General features: G+C 46.4%; 1 protein-coding gene across 2 annotated transcripts in view; it reads left to right on the forward strand.

Annotated features, from left to right (window-relative positions):
- Positions 1 to 12,754, forward strand: part of LOC142580022 (luciferin 4-monooxygenase-like) — a 140,977-nt gene that overhangs the window by 42,276 nt on the left and 85,947 nt on the right. For both annotated transcript variants that reach the window (XM_075690749.1, XM_075690748.1), the window contains exon 3: positions 5,667 to 5,770. In XM_075690749.1, the coding sequence (XP_075546864.1) occupies positions 5,667 to 5,770 (104 nt within the window). The remainder of the gene's footprint in view (positions 1 to 5,666; positions 5,771 to 12,754) is intronic.

Below are 12,754 nucleotides of genomic sequence, written 5' to 3' on the forward strand. Positions count from 1 at the left end.
TGCGCTTTGGAGAATGTAGGCAAGACCGACGGAACAGCGCTACGGGAAAGCATTGCATTGAAAGGCACTCCACACGACTTCAGTAAGTCGGTGTTGAACTCGTAATCCTCTGGACGAAAGTGAAGCGAGCACACTATGAGATTTTTCGGTTCTTAGCTAACGCGTTGTGTCAGAGGTACGGCACTTAACCACTTCGAACGGAGAGGTTAACTCGTTGGTACACAGTGATAAGTAACATTGGATTGCTGCTGCGACGGTCCTTGGCCAAGTTCCGCGGACCGTTGGCGCATCCCACGACATCACATGGACGTGGCATTCTCGCTGCTTGCCCCAAATGCAAGTTTGGCGAGCCAGCAGAACCAGCGCAACACGACGCGATAACGAAACAACTGAAACTCCAAAGGGCGCGCGGCGTAGAGTCGAGCGCGGAGAGTCGAACGAAAACGAAACCTTCCGACCACCCATACTACTGAAGGGTAACATCAAAATATTATTTTTTCTTAGAATCAAACAGAAGTAGGCAAGCAGCATTTTCTCCCGCCTTATACCCTAATAAAACGATCTTTTTAATACGAGTAGTTGAATACTAGTGACATAAATTATGATGAGGAGTGCCTTCGTCATCGAGCTAGTACCGGAATGTACCTGAAGGGTCTCAAATTGTGCCATCTATTTACCTCAATTTCCCGGTTACTAAAGCTCTGTTCGCAATTATATAGACGCCGTACACGTTCTAGAGCATTGATTTATTACTTTAGCTTGACTTCATAGTAACCTTTAGCGTCGTTTTGAGTATAGCCGGCCGCCCTACTGTTCTCCTTGCTGTGATCGACAACTGCCCTCGTGACGTTATCCTTGGGTTGGACTTTTTGTCCACTCATTCCGCTCTCATTGACTGCACAGCCGGCGTTCTTCATTTGGAACTGCCTCAACTCGCCGATGCTCCGAGCACCGCCCCATCGCACTTGTGTTCGCTTCACGGTGTGCGTCTGTCACCCGAGGCAGCTCATCAATTTGCCCGCCCAGCCACAGGTTTCTGATGGTGAATATGTGCTTCGCCCCATCATCGATGTGCTTTGAGCTGGTCACGGTTACTAATAACGACGTCGTTTTACCGCTTCTGAATTTCAGCCTGCGCCCTCAAGCGCTTCCGGCCGGCATGTTCTTGGCCAACTTTTCTAGTAGTTCCGAATTTGACATTGAGAGTCTGAATGCCGAGAGCGGTTTCTTAGCACCAATTTCAGCTCATAGCTCTGGTTTCTTAACGGATGACTTCGACAAACTGATTGCATCTGACCTCACCTCTGCACAGGCCACGGACATTTGTCTCGTGCTCGAATCGTACAGTGACATCTTTGATTTCGGCGACAGGCCTTTAAGCCAAACATTGGTTGTTCACTACCGCATAAACACTGGAGACACGAATCCTATTCGTCGCCTTCCCTATCGTGTATCGCATGCTGAACGTAGAGTCATCCAATCAGAAGAGGACAGAATGCTCCGCAAAGGGGTCACCGAACCATCAGCCAGGCCTTGGGCTTTGCCTGTCGTCCTTGTGAAAAAAAAAATGGTACTTGGCGTTTCTGCGTCGATTATCGCCACTTAAACAAGATCACGCGAAGAGACGTCTACCCAATACCACACATAGATAACGCTTTGGACTGCTTGCACGGAGCTAAATACTTCTGGTCCATTAATCTTCGATTCGGCTTCTGGAAGATTTCACTCAGCATAGCAATGAAGGGGGCTAGTTGGTGGGCGTACATGATTATATTGCGCTTAGTGTTACCAAAGTGAAGGACAGGACGCGGAAATACGTAGAGCAAACTACCAAGTGTTTAATAGAGTTGAAGAACTCGCTTACATACAAGGAGATATGGCGCGGGGGGGGGGCGACAAGAGGATATCACTAGGTGACGGCATGTGATCATACTTTGGGCCAGGCGTACATTGGTCACTTGCACCCGTTCGCCCTGGCAAACTAGACCTCAGCTTCGATAAGCGCGATGGACGGAGTGCTTATGTACATCTCGTTCTTTAGCTATCGCAAGTGCCTCCCATATTTTTTGCTCCGTTTTCGTTTTTGATGTGCCAATAACTGCGGTGTTTCTAGTAGCGGAGAGCATTTGCATTGTTTGCAGTGTGCAGCCAAGTTGCTAGGTGCTGTTAGAAGCTGGCACGTGTAATTGCGTTCCCGTAACCTATCATTTAGACAACGTCCAGTTTGCCCAATGCACACTTTTCCGCAATCTAGTGGGGTTTGGTATACTACTGAAGTAGCACATTCCACGTACTTTTTCACGTGCTTAGTCTGACAGACTAAAAAATACAGCCCAACTTCATGATGCTCAAGTACTGTTCTCCGCTCCACAAAAACTAAAACGCATGTGCAAGAGGGTGAACGCATGATCCAAAGAGGGCAATCTAAGTGCTACGGTCTGTCCGACTGCGTCTGTGTCTGCTATGTTCCCAAGACTGGTGCCTACCTCGAACCCAGACACAGACGGCTTTCTTCCATGGATCAGCAAAGGAGAAAGGTTCATCCCGAATCGCAAACGGAACTATAATTTCTTTTTATGCGAGGACACATTGACCAGATATCCGAAAAGTTTTTAGCCTCATTCTGTTCGTGCACAACATAGCGTATACCCCCTTAAAGTACGGCAGACGTTACCGCCAATATATCGTGGGATGCAAAACGAGTTACAGTACCGAGTTTCCTAAGGTCGAAAACGGTCAAGCATCGTACATGTAGCAGTGCAGCAAAGCCACGAACGAGTGCTTGCACCTTTGCAAGACTCTATACGCACAAACACTCCTCTTTGATGACAGAGCTCGCTAGAAAGCATCTATGTAATGAAAGAAGAAAGATGCGGCTCTATTGGCAGGCCGGACGTTTGCAAGCACAGCGCAAGCATTTCCGCGGTTTCGTCGCTGAAGTCTTTGAGACCGATCAAAATAAGGTAATTGACGACAAGGACCCTTTCGGGTTCGACGAAACGCCTCGATCCTACGAGACAAACGAAAAACTTGCACTACAAACGATAGAGCCACCGTGAACCTGGGTGTTGTAGCCATCTTTGTTTGTTTGTACAGTGTTATACCTGCACAAGTAACCTATTCTGGGGTTTCGAAAATGGGTGAAGCCTTGGCATTTACTTCTAGAGGCATTTCTTGGGTTTTTTCCACTTCATCTCTAAACGATGTGATCACGAGCTGAAAGTCCTTGAAATGCGCTGCCGTACTGATGTCTACCGTAATTCATTTTTCCCGCATGTTTCCGCACACTGGAATAGGCTTCCCAGGAGCATTGGTGAATGTAAAACGTGTTCAGAGTTTCTGTCTTTATTGTCACGCAGTCTGTCGTAGTATATTATCCCGTTTTCTTTATATCATTTGGCTGGCATTGCACTTCATGCGATTGTGTACCCTTTCCATTTCTTTCTTGCAAATTTGCACCGCATTTCACAAGACCGTTTTGCCATCGAGATGACTCATCTATGTTACGTATTTTGTTACTTTTACCACCTGTGCTCTGCTGTATCAAGTTTTTGTCACATGTTCACTTTTCTTCAATTTGTCCCCCCCTGCAATAATGCCCTTGTGACGCTGCAGGTACTTGTATAAATAAATAAAATATAAATAAATAAAAATCTAAATACACAGACACGAACACATCAGCGCATGGTCGGAGTACGTCGTTGAATAATTTGAAGTTGGTAAACATTGCGGCTTCTCCACTACGATGTTCATTTCATGTATATGATGATTAATTATTTAAAACGGTATTTACGATGAGACAAATGATAAAATACAGAATTATTATACATACATCACATTTCAAAGCAGCCTTCTTCACGTTCATCGCACCAATTACGATATTTTACATGTCCATGAATTCCTAGAGGGAAGTAATCTTCCGGTTTTAACTATTTCCACTCATGCACAGCAGTCTGGTTCTCCACGCCGCTTCGGAAATACTTGTACCCGACCGATCCTTTGAGCCGTCTGAAGACGCAGAATCACTCAAGCCGAGATCAGATGAATTGGTTGGATGCGTGATACATGTACAGGGTGTTCCAGCTAAATTTAGCCAGAGTTTAAAAATATGTGAATGCCAGGTAGCTGGAGAGCACCAAGGCACTGTTGTTTGCCGTCGCTTGGAGATACCCAGGTTACTTTTTTTCATTTTACATAATTACATACTTAGTGCTTATTATTTAATCAACTTCTCAAATATTATTATTAGATGAAAAGTGTCAATGAGAAAATTCTAGAGCAATATGAAAAACTCCCTGTTCAATACGTGCTAAATAAAAGTGTTTTTTCCGACAGTGAAAGAATCCCGCGAATGCACGCAACGTGCCTTGAGTAGCTAGTCGTGCGGCAATTGAAAAGTTGATTAATTAAGACTAATTATATAATTAGGCGGAAAGGAAAAGTAATTTGAGCATCTCCAAGCGACGGTAGACTACATCACCATGCTTCTGTCCAGCTATGTGGCATTCGCATATTTTTAAACTCTGGCTAAATTTAGCTGGGACACCCTGCATATTTCATATGCAGGATTGTCCTAACAGTGAAACGAAATTATGGGACCATGCTATGCCATGCTATAAACAATAAACCTGGAGTCAGAAGTCCTTGTCGTATACGCCTGATTACTGGGCGGATGTTTATATTTAGATGATCGGCATAACAAGTATGGCTCGGCGTTATTTCGGCTTCTTGTAATGTTCATTATTTACTTCAGAGACATCCCAGAATAATGTAACCATTGATTTCTCCTGGTGACGTATTGAGGGAGTGTTTCCGTCCGTCACGATGTGGTGCGCCTGGCCAGGTCGCCATAGGTCGCGGCACCTGCTCTACAGAAATAATTACGCTTTTAAAGTTTCTGGTTAATTTGTTGGACTTTAATCAATGAACTGCGCTGTCGTCGCACGATCAATTTCTACTGGATCGTGAACTTCATCCTCCCCCCCTAAAAAAGAACCAATCAGACATTGCTGCTGTAACAAGGCGAATGTTGAGAATGGGGCCGACATCCCTGAACAGACGCTGCTTCCTTCTACTGTGTTGCAGCAACGTGCTTCAACCGGTTGGTCTGTCAGTGAACCAGAGTAATAATTAAGCCCTGCCAAGTACGAAATGAATTGCACAGCTGACCCGCCGTGGTTGCTTAGTGGCTATGGTGTTGGGCTGCTAAGCATGATGTCGTGGGATCAGCAGCATTTCGATGGGGGCGAAAGGCGAAAACTCCCATGTACTTAGATTTAGGCGCACGTTAAAGAACTCCAGGTGGTCGAAATTATTCCGGAGTCCTACACTAAGGCGTGCCTAATAATCAGACCGTAGTGTTGGCACGTAAAACCCCATAAGCAAAAAAACTTCAGTTTTCCAGAGTTTTCTTTCTTCTTTTTTTTTAATTTGAATGAACTACTTATGTAAAACTCCACCTTGAGTTCCTTTTCCATAACTTGCGATCGGAGTAACATTGTTTTTTGGGGTGTCATCATAGTGAAGTTTATTTGCTATACATACACTTTCTTGATGTGATTATTGCGTAACTTGTAATAAATCTAGCGATATGGAGATTGTTGTTCGCTCACTAGGTAGCTTTCGCCGGCTGGAGATTGAACTTAAATGTCATGCCGGTATTTCAGGGGAGCTGCTGTTTCAGATCACCGACAGCGACAGCACGCACCTCCTCGTTGACCCAGAGCTCTCCGAAAAGGCGCTAGACACAGTGTCCGCTTTGGAACTCAAGGTAAGGATCGTCGAAAAAGTGGATATGCCAATAATTAGGTGCGAAGTGTTTATTTGCGCATTAAGATCCAATTTTAAGTGAAAACACCGCGAGTGGCTCTCTAAAATATTTTCTTTTTTAAAGCCGGTTATACCATAACAATTCATCGGGAACTTTCTTCCTTTGCACACACAAATCGCACACATCGCTATTTGTGCGATTTCACGTAACTGTTGCAGCTGTCGTAGACTTCAATCTGAAAAAAAGAGGAGGAAATCTGTTTGATGGGTCGGTGTTAAACATCTTGAACACGCAGCGCAATAATACGAAGACAGAAGGCAGGAACACACAGGACAGCGCTGAACTCACAACTTCATTCGAAGGCATACACAAACCTATGTACCCAACCCATCGCCACGTGCTCTCCCATCGATGGCGTCATTATCAGTGCTCAGGCAAAAAAAGCAAAACCCTGTAATCTAATGCTACACTATGAGGCGGCTTAAAAATTCAAATTCACTGTCATGCAAATTTAACGATGGCATGCTTACACAACGCGACTTTTTTTTTTCCTGATATAGTAGGCCTCAATAATCTCCCTCGTGGTCTGATTTTTATGCGCGGAAAGTATTGTGGCGTTTTTATAGACTGGACTGCACCCATGCTGAGAGCAATGCCGCGCGACATGCGAGTAGGCATTACCCGTTAGCGAGCGCCTATGCTCAGACAATCTAATATTCAGGCAGCGACCTGGTATGGTCGATATTATACCATTATACCGGTGGTGGTGGTCGGTATTATGGTGGACCCCATGAATCAATCGAAGCAATGAGAATGTTTTCAGGACGATTGATCTTGTATAGAGAATACCACATTCAATTCATTGGCTGGAAAATACGCTTTTTTTGTGTGCAAGAACAAAAGTTATCCACTCAACAGTATAGCACGAAACTACAAACGAAACACGTACTCAATGTTCAGGAAAGAAGTAAAATATTTGCAACATTCAAATTTCAGCCGAACTAGCTGACAGTCGGCTAAACTGTCGTATTAAAGCGCGATTTTCCTTTAAACATTAGAAGCCGGGGGATCTTGGTGTTATGCCTCATCCCGCGGTCAGTAAAATATTGCCGCTTGCTGTACATGCAGTTAATACACTATAACAGAACAGAATAAGCTGAATTACGTGAACCACCTAGCAGCACAGCGAATGGACACCGACAACGAGACGACAAAGGCTTGGCGTTTCAAGTGATGCTTTAGTGATGAGACAGAGAGAATGAACCTAAATAAAAAGGAGGGCTCAGCTGAGCGGTTTAAGCAGGAGGGACGCTCGAAGGTGAGGATAAAGAAACATAAAAGAAACTACATGTTCATAACCTGCCGATCAAGGCGGCCTCGCGCGCAAACTACCTTAAAGAGTTGTTCGTTCGCTGAGCATTGGCCAGAGGGGGTGTCGCGGCCCATGCCACCAGTGAGGTAATGCCGCGTCCCTTGTGTTTATTCCTATCATGAGACCGGGACAGCCCTACAGTAGGTGTCTCACAGTCGGACGAGCACCGTTGTCGTGAGTAGTGCACGTCACTGGCGGTTGCGTCGCGTTCGGCCCTGTCTGCTCCTCGTTGTCCAGGCGTTGCCTCTGATGATGATCTCGCGTCTTCCTTGAAGCGGCATACGCGGGCCAATTGAGTGCGGTGAGTGCTGCGCCCGTCCTGACCTACTGCGCGAGGACATGCGCGCCCCAAGGATTTTGCAAAGGATGCGCATTTGGGTGGCGCGTTCACCTTCAGTTGCTGTTTCGCTAGCAGATTCAGGCTCCTCCGCGTCCAGACGCACATGAGTGAGAGGGACTGGGTCCAGGGCAGATGAGTGGCAAAATGACAGCTCGCTCGCTGCACCGTGGGCCGCACCGTCGCCGATGCTGGCTCACTGCCTTGGGGTCCACTCTACTCGCATGCCTCTGCAATAAGTCCGGCGAAGGAATACGCATGTGACCTTGATATCATGCGCCCACGTTCCGAATGTAGGCGTCCTCGTAAGTGCCTTGATGGGGTCCAAGAAGTCTGTGAATATGTCCACTCTTTCCTTCAGTGGCTTTCCGTAATTTTTTCAGCCTTTTCCGTCGGCCTCTCTATGACACAAAGGATGGCCTAGAGTTCAAGTGTTTTAACTGTCGATTCTTGCTGGTCTTGGTGGATGCAGATATCTTGCTGCTCACCACCGACTGCCAGCGCAGCTCGGGAGTTGGTAGGATCCCAGGCCGGCATCTGTGAAGAGGGCATTTTCTTTCAGGTCAGCCCGTTCTGCGAGTTTGGCTAAATAAGCGCCGTGACGCTTGTTCGTCTGCCGGCAAGTCGCAGGTTTTGTGACTCGAACCTGTACATTGACCCAAGGAGCGACACCAGGAGGCACTTTCCGGAGCATGTGTAGCGGCGACGGCAGTCAAGTCCCTCGTTGCGTTCTAAGATCTTGTTCCTCAGTGGAGTAAGTCCCGCGTACCGATGCAGGTCTCCTACTAGTTCGTGGTCGGGAAGACCCATGATCACTCGAAGACACTCCAGATGCATCCTTTCGAGCTTGTTGTGTTGCGCTTTGGTGAGGACAAAGCATATCCCACCGTAACAAGCAATCAACATTAAGCACTGCCGACGTCAAAGCGCGAGCCGTATGGGTGCAACCTCGTTCAAGCTACTGCTATATGCATTTCATGATATGTAGAAATTTCTTCCACGCATAATCCAGTTGTTTGAGCCGTGTAACTTCCCTTCCGAACTCCTGAATTGGTATACCGAATACTCTGACTCACTTCGTGTGTATTTACGCTTACTAACACGACACCATTGCCATCCATTGACGTCGGTTCTACATGAGCGGCCGGAGAGCAGTTTCACAAGTGCACTCCGCTGCCATATTCCCCACATAACATCAGGCTATGCCCTTCCATATCACCCCGTCAAACCACCATGGGTGATGGTTCAACCTTCCGTATGCGTACATGTCCCCGGCATACTAAAGAAATCATTGGTTCCCGTCAGTGGACTACAACAACTTGCTCTCGCGTACATCTGGTCAGAATACCAGACATATGTTCATGTTTACACAGACGGCTCCGCGTCACCAAAGGCATCGACAGCAGCTGTGGTGATACCAGCCCAACAGATGACTCGAGGTTTCATACTAGACCATAATTCTACATCAACCGCTGCAGAGATTGTGGCTATTCGGGAAGCGATTCGCCACATATGTGGGGAAAGACCTCAAGAGTTGTGCATTTTCACGGACTCAAAACCCGCGGTGCAAATTTTGGGATGCTTCCTGCGCCACACCGCATATCAGGCTCTGGCACTGCAGATCACCGAGCTACTTTCATGCGCTCAAGAAAAACACCACCGCATAGTGTTCCAATGGATCCCGGGACACTGTGGGCTCAACGGTAATGAGATGGCCGATGCTGCAGCAAGACGCGCCTTCAGCAATGGCCTGCGAACTGTAGTGCCACTCTCCAGACCGGACATCACATGCCTCCTGTCGGAATTAATGAGGAATGCGACGAGAAGATACTGGGCCCAGCCAGACGTCCGTCACGTCCGCCTTAAAAGGCTGGATCCCGATATGAAATGTCCTATTCTGCGTGGAATTCGACGCCCTCATGCATGCCTGATACATAGACTGCGATTAGGCGTCGCCTTCACGCGCAAATATTTGCACATTATTGGACGGACAGACTCCCCGGACTGTTCAGTGTGTGGTACTGTAAAGACTATAGAACATGTGCTCGTGGTGTGCCCTGAGTATGCGCGCGAAAGACTGACAATGGCAGATACATTGAGACATTTACAATATGGACCACTGTCGGAGGACCTCTTGCTAGGCCCATGGCCACAGAGTTGGCAGACGACAGAGACAATGCGTGCAGTTTCACGTTTCCTAGGTGACACGGGCCTGGACTCACGCTTGTGATACCAGTTGTGTAATGCGTCCTTCACTTCGTTCCTCCCATTATCATCCCCCAATTGTGACCCTTTTTCTTCCCCTCTTTTCCTTCCCTTACGTAGAGTAGCAGGCCAGATGCTCCAATATCCGGCCGACCTTTCTACATTTTCCAATCATTAAAATACTCCTTTCTTCCTGACGTGGCATGCAGGAGATGTTTCAAGTTTCCGGCTAGCTATACTACGTTTGAGACATCAGGTGCAATGTTTTGGACGCTAGAGACTCTTCGCAGCGGCTGCGACCGCACTGAGAAATAGTTCGACGTGTCTTTACGGCAGTTCTGCAGAATTGTTATGTATATAGGCTCAGTACTGAATGAGAAGTGTTTAAATAAGCAAACAAACTATGGTATACGGCTACTAAGGCGTCCCTTTAGACTATTTTGGTTTTCGTTGCTTTTCAGATTTGGTTTTTGTGTACAGCCCGTCGCGGCAGTCTCACATACACGCACGCGTGTGCCAACGCTGTTGGCGAGCAGCGAAGAATGGACGAAAGGCACTCAGTGATATACACATTGTCGTGACCAAACTTCTTGCGGAGCTTCCACAGCGTAGCATCTTATGTCCCAAACGGAGCATAGGTAAAGCTCCACTTATTCCTTTTTTATGCGCTGTGTCACCGGGGAAAATTTACTTTGTTTTTAACTGAGACTGTTTCATGCCTGTTTCTTTAAAATTATGCGTTGAGTTGTCGAGTGCATTCGGCATTGCTCTAGTTGCTATTTCTGCTTTCTTGATAGGGCCGCCAGGTTCCGTGCAGAATGTCACGTCGTCTGCATATGTAGTAACTCGGATGCCGTGAGCCTTTCGTAGATGCACAGCGAGCCCTCGCATGACGAGGAAACAGCGCAGGCTCTAAAACTGCGCCCTGAGGAACGCCTACATTGCTCGTCAGTGTCCTCGGATATGTGTTACCACTATGGATGTCGAGTGTTCGATGCTCCAGAAATGATTTAACGATGTTTCCAATTGGAATTCAAGGGACGCTTCTTCGAGTGCTGAGATTACGGCTTCGTGCGTCACGCTTTCCTAATGCTTCACGTACATCCGCGACGACCAGGTTGCCGTAAAGCTTCTGCCTGCCCCGTCGCTTCCTGCTACAACGGCGGTACAGCATCGTTTGCGGGTTTCCCCGATTTTGGCACAGGGCTTGCCATGGACTGCTTCCACTCGGCGGGAATTTCGCCTGATTTAGAACTTGTGACAGGCCTGCAGAAATCACTACATATGTCCGCCTACAACGATGCCAGTTTCATAATCTTCTCGAAAGCTTTGGACCGTGTTCCACATAATCGACTAATGGTAAAAATACGCAACCTGCGTCTCGATCAGAGAACGACTGCTTTGATCGAATAATTTCTAAACAGGTGGTGTAAGTAAGTGAAACTTAACGATTACATATCTAATCCAACACGTGTACCATCAGGGGTGCCTCATGGCATTGTGATGGGTCCTCATCTCATTTTAGTAGGCATTAATGACATAGCATCTAACATAATTTCGTCAGTTCGTCTTTTCGCGGACGATTCTGTTATATATAAGAAAATAATTTGCACGGCCGCCGTCGCAGAACTACAATCAGATCTCTCAAGGTTAAAGGAATGGTGCAGTAATTGCAGCCGTATCTGTCTGTCTTGGTTGTACATACAGTCTTCGCACGCTATATGTATGCAGTGTTCTTTCGAATGTATTAATCATTAGCCTTTTAATGGCTATTTAACAAAATGTTCTATACTAGTCTTGAATGTCATCATCATCAGCCTGCTTTACGTCCACTGCAGGACGAAGGCCTCTCCCTGCGATCTCCAGTAACCGCTGTCTTGCGCCAACCGATTCCAACTAGCGCCCGCGAAATTGCTAATTTCATCGCTCCACCTTGCCTTCTGCCGTCTTTGACTGCGTGTCCCTTCTCTTGGTACCCATTCTGTAACCCTAATGGTCCGACCGTTATCTAACCGGCGCATTACATGAGCTGCCCAGCTCCATTTCTTTCTCTTAATGTCAATTACAATATCGGCTGTACCCTTTTGCTCTATGATCCAAACCACTCTCTTTCTGTCTCTTAACGTTACGCCTAGCAATCGTCGTTCCATCGCTCTTTGCGTGGTCCTTAACTTGATCTCAAGCTTCTTTGTCAGTCTCCAGTCTCTACCACATAAGTGAGCTCTGGTAAAATGCACTGATTGTACACCTTCTTTTTAATGATAATGGTAAGCTTCCAGTCAGGAGCTGACAATGTCTGCCGTATGCGATCCAACACATTTTTATTCTTCTGTGACTTTCCTTCTCATTATCAGTGTTCCCTGTGACTAATTGACCTAGGCAAACATACCTCTTCACAGACTCTAGACGCTGACTGGCGATCTTGAACTCTAGTTCCCTTGCCCCCCCCCCCACTATTCATCATTATCTTTGTCTTCTGTGTAATAATCTTCAACCCCGCTCTCACTCGCTCTCTCTGTTAAGGTCCTCAAAACATTTGTTGTAATTCGTCTGCATTGTTACTGAATAGAACAGTGTCATCGGCAAACCTAAGGTTGCTGAGATATTCGCCGTCAATCCTTGCTCCTTAGCCTTCCCTGATTAATAGCTTGAATGCCTCTTTCAAGCACGCAGTGAATAGCATTGGAGAGATTGTGTCTGCCTGTCTGATCCCTTTCTTTTGTGCTTTTTTGTGTAAAATTAAGATAGCTGTGGAACCTTTGTAGATACTTTCCAAGGCATTTACGTAAGTAGTCTGGACTCCTTGATTACGTAATTCCTCTATGACTACTGGTATCTGCTGGTAAAAAATCAACCAAATACAATACCAGTCTTGAACGTATTTGGTTGATTTTTTAACCATGGTATTCTGAACACCTTGATTCAAACCAACTTGCTGTTTCCTTTTTCTTGTTTTGTCGTTAGTATTCTTGTTTTCGGTTTATATTGTTTATAAATGATATTTATGTACACACCTGAAACCCGCCCCCTAAGTAATGCCCACTAGGGCCTTTAGCTTATTGAAATAAAT

This window comes from Dermacentor variabilis, chromosome 4, assembly GCF_050947875.1.
Source record: "Dermacentor variabilis isolate Ectoservices chromosome 4, ASM5094787v1, whole genome shotgun sequence".
NCBI lineage: Eukaryota > Metazoa > Arthropoda > Arachnida > Ixodida > Ixodidae > Dermacentor > Dermacentor variabilis.